This window comes from Taurulus bubalis, assembly GCF_910589615.1.
Source record: "Taurulus bubalis genome assembly, chromosome: 8".
Classification (NCBI taxonomy): Eukaryota; Metazoa; Chordata; class Actinopteri; order Perciformes; family Cottidae; genus Taurulus; species Taurulus bubalis.
Genome location: NC_136596.1, coordinates 11,606,849 through 11,627,210, shown reverse-complemented (window position 1 = coordinate 11,627,210; position 20,362 = coordinate 11,606,849). Strand labels below are relative to the sequence as shown.

Here is a 20,362-nt window from a genome sequence, read left to right as displayed (position 1 = left end):
CCAGCTAGTCAGTCCTCCGCTATTGCTAACTGAACTGCGGAACTACAGCAGCGACACAGACCGTTGCTCGTCAATTGTAGCTTGAAGTTGAGGCACTGCGTTCACACGGAGCTCTTCCTTATCGATCACTCTTTTTAGGAGCTTATCGACTCCAGCTAAGGAAGCTAGCGAGAGCAGCCACAACGTGCTAGTTCAGTTAACGTAAGCTAAGCTAGTCGCGTCGTTTGACAGCTAACGCTAACTAGCTAGTCACATTTATATTCTTAGTCAGTTTCAAAACAAAGCCCGCAAAACGGAGAAGTTGAGGCACAGCTGTCATCTCCAGAGCGGCTTGCAACAAAACAAGCCTGCGAGGGACAAGTCTGTCCACCGACCGAAGTTACGCCGTTCATGTGATGTTTGATGCACTCGGTTATTGCCTAGATAACGGTATTTAACTGTCGTTAAGCCTACTCTAAAGAAGCTGTCAGCAGGTTTGGCTGTGACGCGTTTGAATTTAAAACTAACCCGCAACTCACGTAAACGTCCAGGGACGTGGTTCTCTCATTACGATCAAGTTCACGTTTTCTTTTGGGATTTAAATGTCCGAGAAGAGTTCATCGTCCGGTTCGGATGAGGATGTGGATCCGGAATCCGGGCAGCATGTGGAGCTCGGTGGCGTTTTAAGCAAGGTAACGTTAGGTGAACCAATTTGAATGTTAAATGCTACAAAATAACTTATAGTCCAGTTATCTTAATCACACACAACCAGTCTGAAAGCATGGGGAACATTACTAGTGAGCTGCAACCGTTGAATTAATCCCTGTCCACACATCCTCCACATCTATTGACTGCATAGTTCCGCTTGCTGTTTGTCTTGTAACTTAACTCCTGCATGTTTACAGTGGACAAATTACATCCACGGATGGCAGGACCGATGGGTCGTGTTGAAAAACAACACTTTGAGCTACTACAAATCAAAGGATGAGCGGGAATACGGCTGCAGGGGGTCCCTGTGCCTCAGCAAGGCTGTTATCACAGTAAGTACATGCCATGGTATATACTGCTACTGTCTTTTGCACAGATAGAAAGCAGAATGAGCTTAGCACCTGTCCAACAAGTCAGGGAATACGACCTCATAAGATGGGGGGCCGTGAATGGCCTCATTTTCTGCAACAGTGCTTTTGGAGTCGGGTTGCCTCTCTTGAATGTCTCAATGTTTTGATCCCGTCTGTTCCTGTCATTAGCATGGAGTTGAACTTTAATTCCTTCGATCCATGTTCCTCAAAGATAGAAAGGTAAACATTAACTAGTACGTAGGCTGCTATTAAGATCACATTGGTAGGGACCTGTAGTTTAGCAGATTCTTGCTCCAGCAGTCATTTGAGATGTCATAGATAGCTAGATGGATGGATAGATAGATAGATCATGTATTAATCCTGCAAAATTGTGTAAATTGTTTAAATAAATCATGTCATCCACCATGGCAGTTATAACACCGGCTATACTTGAAATTGGTGTTCCCGATGGTTCAAATGTAACCGTTGACCACATATTGTAGATATCAGACCTGTACGGTCCTGGTACGGTAGACATATCACACCCTGGTTAAATATTCACTGGTCTCTCTGAGCATACCGCCACCAAGTACAGAGGCCTAAACAAATGTTTTTTACTGTGATTTGTGCAATAGGATTATAACCACAACATGAAAGGTTACAGTTAGTTTCCGCTACTCACTTGAGTGAGCATTATGCCAATTATTCTGTTTGTACAGACCTGAATGGAACTCCACAAGACATTCATAGTGATTTGTAATTGTGTTTATAGACGGCTAACTAAGAGTGTACACAATTTAATTACACATGATCACTTATAATTAGGGTAGTGTGACCCACACATTCACCTCTTACTGCCTTTCCCTTCTTCCTAAATAAAGCCAGTGCTGCCTATGGAGACTGTGGTATGAACACTCAGGAATGCAGAAACAAGCCTCTGCTTCTCTTGCCTAATATCAGTCTGTTACACACTGTGTAGCTGCAGACACACCAGACTGTCCTCATACAGAATCAAAATGTGCAGGAAATGTTACTGTCTGAAAATGCCTAAACATAAAACAGTTCAACCTCTTGTCAATACATTGGTGTTTTCCTGCCAGTTACATGTTGTTGTACAGAGTAAACGCATATATTAATTGTATTTATTTACAAGCATGTTTGCACACAGACCATCTTAAAGGCAGCTGATAGAAGACAAATCTTGAGTCTTAGATGTCCCCTTTGGGACACTGAAGATGCCACAGTCCTATACAGGGGGAACAGCAGGGACATTCAGCAGTGCGTATGCAAGAGGAAGGCGATTGTTCAAGGCAGAGGTATAAACGGGGTTGTAAAGCAGAGGTTTATGGGCTGTGTCTGATACAGCACAGTAAGATAGACTGTATTTTTCTAACCAGGAATGGCATCCAGGCTGAATGCACTTGAGCTTGCAATTGCACAACCCTCCTTTTAGTGAAATGTAGAAACTGGAGGGCATTTCACTTTACACCTGTCTCTAAGGGAAACATTTTTGCTCTGACGTTTTCTGTGACTTAGTGTTAAAGTGTAAAGACAATGTTGCATAAAGTAATGCAGGCCGTGTTCAGAGTACATGTTGTTGCTGTTCGATTAAACCAGCACATGAGCATGAACATTCAGCAAATCTAATTAAACTTGGACAACATGAGGTTATGTCAGCTGACAGAGGGGCTGTAGTCTTGGTCCTACGAATTAGAAATACGGGAAGGAGAGTCAAGTCGACTCTCTTAGTTCTTAATTAGAGCAGATATCTCCTCAGCTGAGGGCAGTGGTCAAATTCCAATCTCAGAGGAAACAGGAATTCTTTTGTGCACGTGTTTGGGTGCCTAAGGCGGTCTGTAGTTCGAGGCGGGTGCGGTGCAGTGTAGGATGAGGGAGTGAAACAGTTGAAAGATTTGACCTAATAGTAGCAGTAAAAGTTATGATGACCCAGGTTCATGCAGAGGCATGCTGAAAGACTATCTGTTTTTGCACAGTTCTGCTGCGGTCGTGTAGGGTTGCGCTGGCAGACATAAGACACCAGTTCCTAATTAAAATTCCCATTTATTGTGTGACAGAGGCTTTTCTGTGACTGATGGAATCCATGTGTGTCTAGAATGTGTCATCACTAGTCAGCCAGTGTCATAAACAAACTGTACAAGCATTATAGTGTTTTTTTTTGCTCTAATTCGTCTGTCATTTTATTGAACTAGGGGAAAAGGTAGCATTTACGTTTTTGTATTTTGGTATTGAAATATATCGATATTTGGTGTTGATGATAGTGTTTTCTGACATGACCCATGCTCTGCCTAATAACCATTCATGAGCCCTCTCCTCTCTCTTTACAGCCTCATGAGTTTGACGAGTGTCGTTTTGACATCAGTGTGAATGACAGTGTTTGGTACCTCAGAGCTGAAGATCCTGAGCACAGACTCCAGTGGATTGAGTCAATTGAGCTGCACAAGGTGAGTGGAATGGGTTTCTCTTTCTTTATAGATTTTTGGGATCTTTCTCGCTAGCTTCCTTTCACACCTTGATTTGTTTGTCATGTGATACAGTTATTTATGGGAATTTTGCCTCCCTGTAAGCAAGTCCGCTGCATTATCCTCATCTAATAATTCATACTACAGCCAGTTTGCCTGAATCCAGTCCCTGTTGTTCTTAAGAATGTCAAAGAAACATGTTGGTATTTGTAAAGAATAAGAACAAATGTCTTATTCCATTTAGTCAGTTTCTTAGGCAGTAATGATTACTAAATAATGTTTTGGCTTAGCAAATCATCTGCAAAAAACATTGTGTTATTCACTTTTTTTCAAGTATTTAAACCTGACATTCAATTTGATGTCAGGTTTTTTATTTCAGAACAGACAGGGAGTTATCTGTTTTGTTCAGTGAGCTGGGTGTGGTAGCACAGGGCTTCGGACGGACACACACACACACACACAAACAGCCCTTCACCCTGGGAATGTGAAGAATCTGTGGAGTGAGGTGTAGTGGTGGGGGTATCCCCTGTTATCAAATACCAGGCAGCTGCTCACTCTGCAATGACATCAAGTTACCATAAACTTAAGGTGTTTAAAGCACACTAGATATGTCGTCATAAGAGAGAAGCCCTCTTTGAATTTGATCAATTCACATAATGCTGTGATCTGTTCAAAACTAGCTGATACTATGATTATGATACTAGTGTGCTCTAAAAATAAACTAATTATTATTTTGTTTAGCTTTGTTGTTTTCATTGTGTTGCTTATAGAGTGTTCTACTCTACAGACAGTATATCAACGTGTGTGTGTGTGTGTGTGTGTGTGTGTGTGTGTGTGTGTGTGTGTGATATTACCAGTGCATTTGCCACATAAAAACACTGTAGTTAAGAAACCACCATAAATGTACCACCCTTAAAAAAAAATGTATCAGTATCCTGTGAATTCTCATCAAGCCAGCTTCTCCACTAAAATGGTGCTGTGGACGGTATTGTTAGTGCTACTGGGTGTTGGCAATTGAGTGTGAGTGACTGCTGGTTTCCAGTCCATTAACGACGCTGTGCGAGTATTTCAGGGTTATGTCTGGATTGTGACCTACAGTAACCTCAGTCAGTTTAATGCAGCTCTACCTGCAGCATTGTTATAGGTGAGTGTGTCTGCACTGCTCCAAACTGGACAAATAAGAAGTTGCATTCAGTGTTCACCATTGCAACCATTTTCTGGTTTTAGTCTGTGTTAAGACGGCATGAAACAAAATGTTCGGTCTATAACTTCTCTTCCCTGAAGGAGATGAACGAGGTACAACACGTATAGTATAGATATATCTTACTGTATGTGTTGTACCAAGTGATTCCCCTGAAAGGGAATCGTGTAGCCTACCTTTTGGATGAACTAATTTTTCTGTGACTTTGTTTGAACATACTAACATCTTGTTCTGAAAATATGTATTCCCAATGCTCCAAATTTGACCAATGAAAAACGTAGAGCACACTTACAGACACTAAGCCCTTTTTGTTGCATCTGTTTCAAAGATCTTGTTTTCAAATTCTCATCCATGTTTTTTCCTACTAGTGATTAAATATAACCCTTCCTGTCTGAACTATTAAGCATTTAGCTTCATGTTGGTATCTACCAGTAAAGCAATTTTTATAAACTCAAGCTTAGTTTATGTCAGTATCTAATAACTATAATATAATTGCGCTTTAACATGGGTCGAAGAGTTAATTATTAAGCTTTTGAGTGTGTTGTTTAAGCCACTTGTATAAGCATATCCATATTATAAAATTTACAGCTTTGTGTTTTTATGTGTGGGTGTGTTTGTGTTGGTGGTGGAAAAAGTTGTGCTGAGTGTAGGGGCGTTAAGTGCAGCTCGTGATGAATAATGCATTTTTTTTATCGCCTGTTCTCACAGCAACAAAAATCAAGAGGGACACTGGGAAGACTGTTCCATTCTGTCAGATTCAGAGGGGTGATATGGAGGGGAGGGGGGGCCTGTATTTATTTGTACTTGTTCCACCACTTCTTCAGGCTGGTTGTTGGCACAGTCTGAAGAGTATTGACCGAGATCAGACTTCACCATGATGTATCAATAAATCAGAAAAGATGAAATAAGAGTCAGGTAGATGGAAATTCTGCAGAGGATCCAGACAAATGTTCTTACCTGACTCCCACTCTCTCTCTTTCTCTCATAATGCACAAGAAGCTGCTTCACTCACCCACCCATTTGGTACTTTGGTGGTTTATCACACAGCCAGCTCTGCATAACCCTCGTCTCTCTCTCTCTAATACATATATGCATGCAGCCTTTATTTTGTATCCCTCTCTCGCGTCTCTTACATGCAAACACACACAGTCATGTTTGTTTGCTCAGTGATGGATGCTGGACATAAAGATGGACATAATGAAAAGGTTTCACATATCCTGGCGTGTGGTCTGTTGATATGTGTACGCAGCAAGAGTGGAGAGCATGTCCGTGTGTGTCTTTGAGTCCATGCGTGTTCCTGCGGAAGACCTGCTTCGCTCTGCTGACGATTTTCAAGACTCGTCCTTTTGGCTCAGTCTGTCTTTTCTGCTTCATGGAGCTGCGGGTGTCTGCCACTCCTCTGACTGCTACGGAGAAAATTACTTTTTCCTCTCCCACTCCTACAGCTGCTTTTTTTCATGATAAGCTAAGCTGAGCCCGTATGGCTTTTCCTCCCCACCTCCTCCTCTTCCCCTTTATTCCTCAGTGAGGTGTGTCGAGAGAAACCGGAATACTGGATTTAAGCCTCTGAATTGTCAGAACAGTGGGAGTGTTGAGGGAGCGTCTGGGCCATGTTGGGGCCAGCAAGCCGTCGGGACTGCAGCAGTGTCCTGCTCTGCTTTGGGTGTTGGAATGGTCAAATGGTGGGCTTATAGCATGTCGGCATGGCTTGCTTACTGTCACTCATCCCTGAAGTCTTTAGTTAGTATGCGAGTAAATTGCATGTCAGTCATTGAAAGATATCAGTCACTACTTTTATTTTTAGAAATTGAGCTAATGCTGCATGGCTATGTGTTGGGTTACCAGCTTTTTTAATGTCAGGTAATTTAGCAAACAGCAGTAAGCGCAGATGTGCAGAAGTACTCAGTGGTTGCTATGATCACAGTTACGGTACACTCATCTCATTACCGTCACAAAGCCGTGGGTACAAAATACCATTTCTTGTGATGTGATTGGGTGGGTGTTTGATTTGCGTGGCTGACGTGCAGCTTAGCAGGTGCACATGTCTCTGGAGTTGTCACAGATTGGTCAGATTGTTGAAAGGACAACTTTTAGTCCGATGTTAATTTATTCTCGCGATATAAATGCAGGCTCTGTTTGTTTTAAGGATTTACTATGTAATAGCAGGACACAGATTACAGTAATACTGAGGATGAGATAGTTTCAATCAGACTATTGTAGAAGTGAATTAAGACAAAGATATCTCTATTGCATTGCAGGCACAAGTCAAAATGTCAATACTTATTGACTTCCATTTTGAGAAATAAATCCTGGAATGCAGCTCTGCTAATTATTAGTAACTTTACTGCTTTACTTTTTTTTTAGTTCCCAATGACACAATGTGACCAGTCCAGCCTGACAGAAACCAGTATGTTGAACACTTTGACTTAAGACTTTCAGTGTGTTGCAAATATCTACACACATGGCCAGTCTTTCTTTACACAATAATGATTCACCAGGTTGAGCAGCACTACAGACCGTTTTTAATTGTACCATAGCGTCTTTAATAATCATCTTTAATAATGTTGTATTTTTAGACTGGGTCGGGTTAATTTTAGGGCCAGAGTTTTTCTCGTTATATTAGTGTGTGTGTGTGTGTGTGTGTGTGTGTGTGTGTGTGTGTGTGTGTGTGTGTGTGTGTGTGTGGTTGTGTTGTAGTTGTAGTTGTATCTGATGTGATTAGTTTGAATTATGTAAATGGTTAAATTTATGAGCAATAACAAAGACACATCCAGTGACTGGTAGGATGGGTGCTGGATCAAAGAAATATCTAGTAGGATTACAATTATTATTATTACTGTTAATATCACAGCAATTACGGGATTGTAATAATGTAAACATACCCTTTAACAGCAAATATTTACTTTATTATCTGTTGGCTTGGTCCTGAACAGTCTGCCTTTCTCTCTCTGTCTGTTCACCAATATTCAGTGTAACATCTCTCGGTCTGTCGCTATGTTATACATGTTAATATAAAAGCTCCTCTAGCAGAGGAATATAGGGTGCTCTCTCTCTCTCTAGTTTGCTCACTATTGTCAAGAAATACCTCTGCATGCCTATTAGTAAACAGGAATAGCGCACAGTCTTTTTATTAATTTAATAATCAAGAGGAAAGTGCACACAAAGGCCATGACTAAACCTCAGACAATATAAATGTAGGCTCATAAAAAAAAATACCACAAGCATGTAAAGATCCTGACTCATACATAAAAGAATTTCAGACTTTGGCTCGTTGCACACGCTCCTCAGTACTGTCTCTACCAATTGAGGAAATGTATGCATTTTTGTATGGGACTAATATTGGGTCATGAATTGGCTGTCTCGCTCTAATGTAGTGGATAATAGTTAACAGCTGCATGTGGTTTAAACAATACATTTGTCTTTGTTTGGATTGGCTGGGTGTGTGTGCACTATGTATAATAACATTCTGACACTTTGCTGAGTTTGCAGTCAGAGATTGCCCAGTCATAAATTGGCTGATTAATGGAAGGAATGCAGTCACTGCCACTCCCTCCTTCCCTAGTGTGACTACTAGAATTGATCTCCCCCTTTCTCGGTCTCTGTCTTGTTCTTTTATTAGAAGCAGACGTTTTTTAATTAATTTGCCGATTGTTTAATGTGTTTTGTGCACATACTGATCTTCTGTTCCCTCTGTTTTCCTTCTTCTTTCTTATCATCCATATCATACTCTCACTTTTTTTCAATCCCTGCCTCTGGATTTCAGGCTGAGTCTGGTTATGGTTCAGAAACCAGTCTGCGACGTCATGGCTCCATGTTGTCCCTTACCTCAGCAGCCAGTGCCTTGTCTGCCACATCCACATCCTCCTTCAAGGTAAAAGCATGAGTCTGAAGATGTTTGGCACTTTCGGATCATGTCAAATTCTCAGTCCCTTGCTACTGTATTTTCATCAATACACATTTAAACTTTAGCGATATTTATTAAATCCCCTTCTGAAAATACCTAAAGCCAAGCCACGATATCTGTTGTTATTTCTTTTCTCAGTTATCAAATGTTTTTTCATGATGATCTTGCCTTGTGGTTAAAACAAGAGAACTATGCCTCTTTACTTCTCTTTCTCTCTGCTCAGAAAGGGCACAGGTTGCGTGAGAAACTATCAGAAATGGAAACCTTCCGGGACATTCTGTGCAGACAAGTGGACACCCTGCAGAAATACTTTGACTCCTGTGCTGATGTTGTCTCCAAAGATGAATTTCAGAGGGACAGAGGTAATCTGTGGCCTAAATACACTATTTAGTTGGCATACATGCACATTTGCCTCTTTTGTAAACATGTAGTGAATGATTAATAATTTTGGGTGACATTTTTCCTCTCCCTTTTCTTTTATATTGATATACTTCCACACCAATGGGCAGTTTACTGACAGGATAACCAAAATATAAAGCTAGGAGAAAATATATGATGTGGAAAAACATATAAAACCCAGTTGATCATATATATTTTTGCAGGAAATTGTACCATGTTTGGATTACTAAAATGCAATTTGGGGTATCTGAAATTAGTTTGCATGATTAGTCAATGGCACAAAAACATTCTAGGGACATTTTAAACTGTGAAAGTTACTGTTACTTTTTTACATAAGATTATGTGACTAGAATCAAGATTATTTGAACAAAGTCCCTCCTGTAAATTTAAGTGTAGCTGACTACACTTAAATGTGTAGTCAGCTGTTTGGTCGGCAGCCAGTGTTTATGGAGCTATAGTATAGTTTTACCTAAAGAAAGACGGATGTTTAGAGCAGTGTGGTCATGGCAAAAAGGAATTTTGATGTTTACTGTGCATGGAAATATTTCCTAGATGGAGCTCTACTTGGCTCATGCAAGTTGAAAGTTGAAGGAGAGTGGTTGGTAAAACTCATTGAGAAAGGAAACAAAAATCAATACACTTACAGGGCACTCTGTGGGTTGTTTAATCTGAGTCAGAGGCTTTCTGTAGCTTTCAAAGTCACTTTCATATTGAACCTATTTTCTTGTGCAGGTTAATAAAACATGTAGTTTAATTGAGCTTTTGCTAGAAATGTCCTATTGCTCCTTCAACAATTGTACAATTAAGAAGGAGTAGTAACTTCACAATATTTAACTATACTTAATCATCTATATGTAAGTCTAGGTTGAGGTATTTATGAAATGTTATAGTTTGGTTAACTGGACAGACAGACGATGCATCTTAAACGTTGCTTTCTTACCTGTAGTAGAGGAGGACGAAGAAGACTTTCCTACAACTGCAAGACCCGATGGTGAACATAATTACAACAACAATGGCAGCAAAGAGAAATGTGAGTTTACTTTCAGATCATTGCTTTATTTGAGAATATCTGTGAAATGTGTGGATTTGAAATGACTGATTCACTTTAATGTGAAAAGCTAATCAAGTCACAAGGCAGCTGTCACACTCCGTTATTTCTTTGTTTTTGTCTGTGCCAGTGTTTTCCCCTGCCAGTCCCAAAGGTATGAATGGAATAGACTTCAAGGGTGAGGCCATCACCTTCAAGGCCACCACAGCAGGCATCCTCTCTACCTTGTCCCATTGTATCGAACTGATGGTCAAACGAGAAGACAGCTGGCAAAAAAGAGTGGACAAGGTGCAGTCTTTCACTCTTAACACGCTCTGTGACATTCATGTTAATCACTACGTGTAGTGACTGTAGTATGACTAATGCACATTTTCCTGAGTAGGTGAGTCATCAGTCACTGCTGTGGGACAGTGACGTATACTGAGGAGCTATTGTTATCTGCTGGCCAAATGTCTAACAATGGTTGTAGAAAGTTAGAACAGTCAACTATTCATGGTGAAGTTGAGGAAACAAGTTACAATACAAATGCACAGTAGTTGGTTTTGGAAAGACTAGAAGGTGATTTAATGGAGTTGGCTCTGATATTGATTTATATATATATAATCCGTTAGCTGTATTTAATACATAGAAATATGAATGAACAGGTTAGACGAGCCTCTATTCCCTCGGATGTAGTTCAGATCTGCTAATATTAGTCTTTGTTATATATCTTTCTTGGTTATAGAAGCTTTGATAGGGATATGTGTTTAAGTTCATTTGTAGAGCTGTTTGTGTTTAAATGCTCTATCAATAATCTTTTGTGGGAAATGTTAAGCTGCTTTAACGGATGGTGCCTTTAGCAAGATATTTCACGATTAAGCTCCCAGTTCAACTTACAATTGTAAAGCAATATGATGTTTAAGAAAAAAAGAGTGCTTAGTCAGCATACAATAACTGTGGGAAAACTGTTAAAGTGTCCTCAAATTACACAGTTCAGCATACTGCAAACTCTTATTTTTTAAATTGGATACAGCGCGTTTACAGGTAGTTACTGAAAACCAGCTAAATCAATTGTAACATTAATCGTTTTAACTCAATGAAAATATAGATTTCAAAATAGTCAGACTTGCTTACCAGAAGCACAAATGTGCCTGTTGCCCATAATGAGCTTTAATCCTTTTTTTATTTGATCGTGTTATTTTTGGTTGTGGTTGAAGTTCTCATAACACTCTTCCATTAATTGTTTTTTGTTTCATCTAGAGAGCCAGCAGTGTCTGTAGAGGTATGCTTTCTGGAGAACCTCATACTTACATCCGGCTCAGCTGATGTTGTCAAACCAGTTTTCTGTGTGTGAATACATGCTGCCCAACCCTGAAACCTACAAAAGCAGGGAAGTGCTTTCAGTTAGTTGGACTGCTCGGGTGACACTACCTCAATCTTATCTGCGTTTGGTTAAATGTGTGAAGTTTAGCTGCCGATGTGGAGTAGGGAAATAGAAATAGTTCATAATACACTCTCAAAGGAACAAGACACGCCTGCTCACTCGTACAGAGAGAGGAGTAAAAAAATGACTGCTAAGTATTCATGGTGCAGTTTGTGGAAGCCTGCGCTACAAAGGAGGACAGAGCAGCTCAAATACCAGAAACAGAGATGGATACCTCTACAGACTTGCAGCCTCTTCTTTAAAGTAGGTCTCTGTCTGTCTGGTGTCTACGTGCTGCTGGATCACCTCCAGTTTACCTTTGAGAGAGCGCTTCTGTTTTCATTATACTTTTAATAATAATGAGTTGTGTTTAATTGCTATCTCTTATTGCAGTGTGGATACACTGTCTAGAATATGAACAGTTTCTTGGGCAGAGTGGTTTTAGTGTACATAGTACATTATATTGTATTTTGATGAACTTGCTATCACAGAGAGACCAAATACATAGGCTGATTTGCTATGTTTCAATAGATGGTGAGAAAACGGATATTCCAATCTTTTCAGTTCTTCATTGCATAGCAGTGGCCTGTTGTTTCTAGTTCACTTGGGTGAAGTGTGTTGATTCATCTGGCAGGGAATGAGACATTATGTAAAACCTGTTTGAGAGCACACACGGCTGAATGATGTGGTGAGTTTGCCAGATTGGTTGTGAGCGGCAGACCTCTCTTTTCTTCCCCTTTTTTCGCAACTCTTTATCAACTGAGATCTGATAAAAGAAGCATTGTCACTGCGGGTGAGATGTTTTTTTACTATAACTGTTGTCTAAATTAGAGGATCAACTGATCTCTTTCACATGTTTTAATTGGCGTTTCTATTTACATGCGTCCCGGTTATTTATTGTTTAGTTCAGTTGCACTAACAACTGGAATAAATTATCAACTAATCTGTCATTTGGACCAAGTCGACTAAGAATGATTTTTTGTGCTTTTTCATACTGAATGACTCTTTATGACTTTTTTTTTTTTTTTTTTTTTTTTTTTTTACACCGATCTGTCTATTAAATAAACATATTGATTAGTCGACAAAATCGTATGAGTGTTAGTCGACTAATCATTTCTACTACACTGCTCTCTCTCTGTTCAGGAGCTAGAGAAGAGGAGGCGGGTAGAAGATGCTTACAAGTCTGCTATGAATGAACTGAAGAAAAAGTCACACTACGGAGGCCCAGACTACGAGGCAAGACGAAATTGGATGTGATGAATGGATTCGAAACTGCTAGACACACATTGAAAGATGTTCTCGACTTTGTCCCATGTCTCTTACCATGTGCATTCTTATCTTTCTGCACATTTTTCACAGCTGTCGTCACAGGGTTCTTATATTGCTGACAACGTTTGTTTTTCACAGGAGGGGCCCAACAGTCTGATCAATGAGGATGAGTTCTTCGATGCGGTAGAAGCTGCCCTGGACAGACAGGACAAGATAGAGGAGCAGGTCTGATGGAAGATGTATAAAACAATTAGACATTTAGTTTGGAAAACACATTGAAGATCTGCTTAACCCTCCCTTCTTCATCTATCTCTCTTTTAAACAAAGCAAATAAACTGAAGCACAGTTACACACATTACACATGTGGCCTTTCTCTGTCGTATCTTCTTTATCGTCACTCTCCTCCCCTTTTCCTTCTCTCTGTCCCTCAGTGCCAATCAGAGAAGGTCAGGATACCACGACTAACTCCAGTTCCTCCGGGAGACGCCTACTCCACCATCGGTACACACCGATTTGCCACCAAGGTGCTCAACAAATGTCCTATTTCTCTTTAATGTACATCTTATTACCGTTCTGCTTTAGTTCTAATACATAACTAGTGGGTGCTACGGTTTGCAGTGTCTCATCCTTTCTGTCTGAAGCTTAGTCCAACCAGTGTGACCTGTAATATGAAATACTACTTAATCAGGATGTTATTACATCCTTTGGACTGCTGCACGGTGCCTCTTTCTATTTTGTTTCTTATTCATTTCTCTTTCATGCTTCCTCATTGCTGCACAGCCCCATAGCCATTCTTCTTCCTTGTCTTCTGTTGAGCTAGTCAGTGCTTCAGATGACATTCACAGATTCAGCGCTAAGGTACTGTATTTGGTCAACAGCGAGCACCTGTGTCTACAGGGGGATGCATGAGAATGTCTACTAACAAGTCTCACGATTTCACGAACATTTCCTGTGTACCAAAGTCTTTAAAGTATTTTATGATGCACTAAGACCATAACAAAAAACAACTGGACAAAATTGATATTCTTGGAGGGACTGACAGGTTGTCTCCATCACAGAACAGTCGTCTCGCCACTAATAAGAAAAACGTTGATGTCATGCTGCATGGAAACTAGTGAAAGCTCTTCATTTCCACCTCCTCCTTTCCTATCACTCTGGCTTCCACAGCATCAGCAGGCATGAATCCAGACTGACTGTAAACTAATGCATTGTTAGGATGTTGGATAACACGCCCAAGGAGGATCAAGTGCTGTGTATCTATTTGCTTACAGTTCAGTGGTTAATGTATTTGTTTAAAGAGTTTCTAAGACTCTGAAAGGGGCATAATTTTACTGTTTGCCCCTGACAATGTTGTCAAAACCTAAAATATAATGCCTGCACTGGAGCTCGGAGTGTTAATTGCTCAAGACATTAACATTAAACTTGAGTGAAGCAGCCCTAATACAATGCATTCTCCTTCTCCCCAAACTGTGTCCTGTTTCAAAGCATGTCCTCAGATACAGAGGTAAAGAACAGTAAAACACTTACCAACATATTAATTTAATCATCACCTGTCCATCTTATAGGTGGAGGAGATGGTGCAGAATCATATGACCTACTCTCTTCAGGATGTAGGCGGAGATGCCAACTGGCAGCTTGTAATAGAAGAAGGAGAGATGAAGGTGAGTGCAGAGGAGAGAAGCTTGTTATGAAGCATTTCCCTTGAATCCTAGCTGATAATTAATTGATCAGCTGGAGGGGGAAGAGCGACACAAATATTTAAATTAATTCATGCCACAATGTAAAAAATAATCCATTAAATCTGTAAAATAAGTTATCAGTACTATATGAAGGAAAAAACAGCTTACGTTATCAGTCGGTAAATCAAGAGGATCCTTCAAGATATGTTTTATAGTGAGGTTGAGAATAGGTTCATAGTGATAATATGTCTTTCCATTTGTGAAACAGGTGTACAGGAGGGAAGTAGAGGAAAACGGTATTGTGCTGGATCCTCTCAAAGCTACGCATTCTGTGAAGGGGGTGACAGGACACGAGGTCTGCCACTACTTCTGGGACACGGCTGTCCGAATGGACTGGGAAAGTAAGTCCACTACTTCAGAAGTCACCATCATATTTGACTTGCTCTGTTTTGACGTCGTGACCTGACTGAACTCTCCCTTCCTCAGCCACCATTGAAAATTTCAACGTTGTGGAAACGGTCTCTGATAATGCTGTCATTGTTTACCAGACGCACAAGGTGAATTCACTTCTAAGTGGTTGTAGATGTTGCTGAAACGCGGTTGATCAGTAATACTCTGCCGTCTATTTGATTGCCAACTGAATGCATCTGGTTGTGTTTCAGAGAGTGTGGCCTGCCTCTCAGAGAGATGTGCTCTATCTGTCAGCCATCAGGAAGATCTTGGCAACAAATGAAAATGATCCCGACACATGGCTGGTCTGCAACTTCTCTGTGGACCACGACAATGCCCTTGTAAGATTACTACATTACACCTGTCACTATCATGCAATAGAGTGAGTTTGGTGAATCAGGCATCCAATAGTAGATACACAATATTTTTGATTCATTTCAGCATATAATGTAAAATATAGTGTCAAACAAGACATTGTCATAGGGGCTTTCCTTCATGTATAATTGGTAGAAAGAATAGTTTTAGACCCATTAACTGCAGTCAAATTAGCTGATGTGATTTGTGGGAGCTTGTATGTGTTTTCATTTACATTTTATTTTACTTCCAGCCCACAAACCGGTGCGTTCGTGCCAAAATCGATGTTGCTATGATCTGCCAAACCTTGGTCAGCCCACCAGAGGGTGATAAAGAAATCAGCAGAGACAACATCCTTTGTAAGATCACCTACGTTGCCAATGGTAAGTACCATAATTCTTATCTACAGATAGTCTATGCTAATAGAAGCAAAAGCCACCGAATTATCTAAACTCCAGAGGAGAAATGAAAGAAAGCATTAATGGTATCACTTAACACAAGATCTGATATTCATACTAATGCATTTGTAAACTGGTAAAACTGACTGTGTCTGTTGATGATAGCCTAAGACCAGCAGTTGAAAAGTCCTCAAGAGCTCAACTGTCACAACAGCCTAAATAAATATGGTTTGAATGTTTACTTGAGTTGTCACTTGTAGAATGTGCCGGATGTATGCTTTTGTTGACTTACTGAGATGTGAGCGGCTGTTTTCACCATCAAGAAATAGCTGCAAGTCACATACGGGTGGATTGAGTCTATCTAGTGTATATGGAACCATTGTAGAAATCTCTTTCTCTCTAAATATTTTTTCATGAATGACGCTGACTATGATACAGCTGATTTGGGATTGTTTGTATTACATCGTTTTTCTCAAATAATTCTGAATGACCTCACATCGTTAGACTGTGTGCTTGTGTCTTTGAAATGTCAGTCCAGACCTGCACTTACCCTGACTTCCTGTAAGTTTTTTGTGACAATAAAGCAGCACCGCAATAGAGACTCTGGGCAGGTCATGGGAAAAAATATAATACCACTAGAGGGCACCCTAGACCTCTGATTATGTACTGAATATGTACGCTGTTAGCACATGGGAGAAGTGTGCCTTCAGGGCAAATCCCCTTAGGTCTAGGTAACAAACTTACTATGTCAGGTTTAATAAAAGACCATGGTTTGGGTTCAAATAAACCTTTTCTGGCAGAAAGCCCTGAAGGCAACCTTCACCCATGTGCACACTCTTACACTGTGAGGTTATGACTACTTATGACTAGTTTTGTCATAAGTTAGAACGTATACAGTTTCCTGACCATTTCCCTCTATGTGGCTGCAGTAAACCCAGGAGGTTGGGCTCCAGCCTCAGTCCTCAGAGCCGTGGCCAAGAGAGAGTATCCAAAGTTCCTCAAACGCTTCACCTCCTACGTCCAGGAGAAAACTGCTGGAAAGCCCATCCTCTTCTGAACACAAAGGTAAGTGTAACCCAAACATCTTCTTTTATAACTAGAAGAGCACTGACTAGAAGAGCTAAACTGATCAGTAGAATCAGAGAGGCCGATGTACAGAATCTAATTCAGTTTTGTTCATTTCTGGGATATACTGTAGATCACTAACAGGCGCGGTTGTATCTGGACTTATGATCGATCGATAATTGAGAATTATTCAAAGTTGACAGAGCGCCTATATTTTAACCGGCGCAGCTTTTTCAGCCTTTACGGCACTCGTTCAGCGGTCCAGTAAACACACTGACAATTACATGCCTGTAAATGACATCACGTGATGCTACTCGGCCAATCAAATATACGTATTTGGATAAGCGTCGCGGCTTGAGTGTGAGACAGGAGAGACTGGACGAGAGGCCGAACAGTCCGCGAGTGAGAGAAGTTATTTCACATGGCGTTTTCCAAAATGAGAACTTTAACCAGACTCTTCTATGTTCATTCTTCCCAAAGGCAGTTCAAAACTCGTATGTCTCATGTGTTCAGACTATTATTAAAAGCGCAATGTGAAGCTTTGCTGCGAGACAAAGCACACCTCTTTTGAGCAAACGTATCGACTCGCATCCAAAATGAAGGAACAGAATCTAAGAGCCAATATGATCAGAATCCTAACGCATCCATTCACTGTCCCACAATAATGTCAACAGAGAGAATAGAGCTGGAACAAGTTGTTTCAATAACAGATATACCTGCACAGATTTTATAAGAAAATAATATAATGTCATGGCTTTTTGGTTGACATAGACACCTAAATTAACTGGATTTAAAGCTACAGGGCAAAGACAATTAAGTCAAATTTTTATTTTTGTAAAATGAGTACTTTATTTTAAGATAAACATTTTTCAAAACCGTTTAGTAATGTTTTTTTTCCATTTTAAAATACAGCCCTTATTGAAATGAGAGAATAATATGTATTTATTATTAGAGTGTTTGTAATTTATCTAGTTACATTTTAAAAACGATAATAAATATTGTTGAGATATTATTTTGTTCTTTCTTTATTTGATTTGACAGTCAGTTCACTTCATACAGATGTTGAAACAACTGCTGGCTACTTCAATACATATGGGACTAAATCATAGCGCAAGTTAGACATTACTGTGATGTTCCGGACCTTTGCATGAGGACATTTTCTCAAACTGGACCTTGTTGAACATTAGTTGAATACCCCTGCTGTAGATGTTTAATCTCCTTTTTTGTTTCAGGCTTGCAAAGGGCCCACTGGAGAGACTGCATCGTTGAATCGTCTCTCAATGACTCCAAGACTCCTTCACCTGTCAATTAGAATGTCTTGTCCAACTACTACATTCAGGACACTATATCATTCAGGACGTCCCACAGGACACCTGCTTGTAGAAGAGACTGGTTTTACAGCTTTAATCAATCAGTAGTTGACATCCCAGCCACATTAACATGGCTGAACACCATTTGTTGGTCATTGGTACATTTGTATGTAAATTTAAGTGTTTTTTGAATTGTTACCAATTATTTGCTTTGTTTTGTAAATTGTTTTGTAAATTTCTTATGATTACATACTTTTTGACTTTTCTGGGTTCGCTTTAATCACTAGTATTACAGCTACTTGTTTTGCTGCTGCTAAAGTTACTACTATGAGAGAAGAAAGTCGACATGGACAGGAAAAGCATTGATCAGGTGTGGTACATTAACTCTTTTTTTTGTGCCTTCTCCTGTCTGTCTAGTGATGGCTCTTTGCCGTGTGATGGGGGGCCAGAGCCTAAAGCTTTGAAATCTTTATATTTCTAGATTGTTATAAAGTAGCCTTCGGGGAGCACCAGGGACACAATGTATTGTACAGAGAAAACCGAATATGTTTTCAGTTAGTTTACCAATGTGAGAAATGTGAATTGACTGTTAAATGCTTGAATTTGGTGACAGTAAGGATGTGGACACCTGGAGTAGGATCTAAAGAGCATTCGCTAAGTCTAAAGTCATGTTGGGCAATATTTTAGACACGGGTGATAGTGATAATCAAAAATTGTATGTCAACAATGGAGTTGACTGCCGTCTATAGATGCTAAGTTGCGGCCTATTTTAAGTGAGTATCTGCATGTAATCTCTGCGTAACACGTTTTCTGACAGATCATTGCAGATGGCCAGCCATAGTGTCCAAGGTACAGATTCCTCTCTTTCATTGAGAGACGAGTGGATACATGTTGTATCCCATAATTGTTTTTTCACCACTTTGAGGCAGAATAAATGAAAGGTTTGTAAATTAGTCCCACTGCTAATGTAAGGATAAGGTAAAATTGTAAAATGATGGATAGGATATCATCTATACCCAAGACTCTTAGTCATATTCTAACATTACATTTCACATGCCACACTACAGTACAGTGGCTTCCTGCCCTTTGACTGATAAACTACCCCAAGAAAGCCTTAAGACACCAGGACGAATACTAAAATTCCTGGATATCTTTATTGTACAGCCACCAGATGTGCATTTATCTTTACTAAAATGAAGTTGGGAAGAGGGAAGGGTCAGCATTTCACATCATCTTACCTCAAGATGTAAATTTGCATCAATGGTTGATGCCATCATAGGTTGGGAGTTTTGCAATCAGTAGATCTGCATGGTGGAAAATTCACCATCAGATCTTTGGTCCAAGGGGTCAGGTTAGAAAGGATCTGGATAATTGTTTTTCTGATGATTACAAGAGCTAAAACTATGAGCAATGTCAGCTTAAGAATGCCTCCAGTGTTTTTAATTTTGATATTTTGTCAGTAATCTACAGACTTTGTATATTTCTAAGTTGTACATCAGAAGTGTTATTATTTGCACTAAATGACAATGTTCTGTAAATTAAAATTGTTATACAACAAGTACTGTTTTAGTGGCACTGCTCTATGCATTTATGTATTCATCCATCAACCGCTTATCCAATTCAGGGGCCGCGGGGTTCAGGGTTCACCGTGGCCAGGTTGATACATACAGACAGATAACCATTCACACCGACCGGAAATTTGGAGTACTCAATGTACCTAAACTGCATGTCTTTGGACTGGCAGGAAGCCAGAGAGAACCATGCTGGGGGAGAAGCTAAAGTAGCTGAACAGTAGACACTGAAATTTTAGCAGTTTATTTATAGGAGTCTCTCTAAATATAAATATGCATTGTCTTTACATTCAGCGATTAAACTATTTTCAGCAAATGGTAAAATATTGAAATTTAGACAATAAATTATGATCTCAGCCAATGCGTGATCATGGAATTCAACATTTAGAGTTGGATATGGTCTTGATGAAGAGGTATAGACACCTGAGGCATGTCTCCTTACTTCTTGAAGAGGACACACTTATTCAGTATCAAAGGGTATCCTGAGTGAAAGCATCTTCAGTCATGACAAAAACCCCACAAAACTTTTAGCTCCACATCAAAAATAATCTACAATGTTCCTTCAGTGTTCTATGTAGTATCAATGACTTACAGAGGTGTGCATTTGTAGAGTAAAAAGTGCTATCACATATCCAAATCTGTGCTTATGTCAGGTAGCCCACCCACTTAATTAAGCAACATCTTCAGAGAAAAAATATTTCTTACAGTAATCAGAACCAATGTCAAAAGTGCCTTTTGATAAAGAGCGAGACCAGCGTCCCTCTGCTTTGTGCTTCACCCAAGATCTAGTAATGG

General features: G+C 39.9%; 1 protein-coding gene across 1 annotated transcript; it reads left to right on the top strand.

Moving 5' to 3' along the window:
- Nucleotides 1–581: 581 nt before the first annotated feature.
- On the top strand, nt 582–19,554 carry LOC306739935 (ceramide transfer protein-like; the record flags this gene model as incomplete). Its single annotated transcript, XM_079222025.1, has 18 exons — nt 582–671; nt 885–1,019; nt 3,383–3,499; nt 8,482–8,589; nt 8,846–8,984; nt 9,968–10,051; nt 10,200–10,357; nt 12,615–12,707; nt 12,879–12,965; nt 13,172–13,264; nt 13,521–13,598; nt 14,306–14,401; nt 14,688–14,820; nt 14,906–14,976; nt 15,082–15,210; nt 15,477–15,606; nt 16,551–16,686; nt 17,919–19,554. 17 exons carry the CDS (start codon nt 582–584, stop codon nt 16,676–16,678), a joined length of 1,869 nt encoding a protein of 622 aa, XP_079078151.1. The 3' UTR covers nt 16,679–16,686; nt 17,919–19,554.
- Between the last annotated feature and the right edge of the window lie 808 nt (nt 19,555–20,362).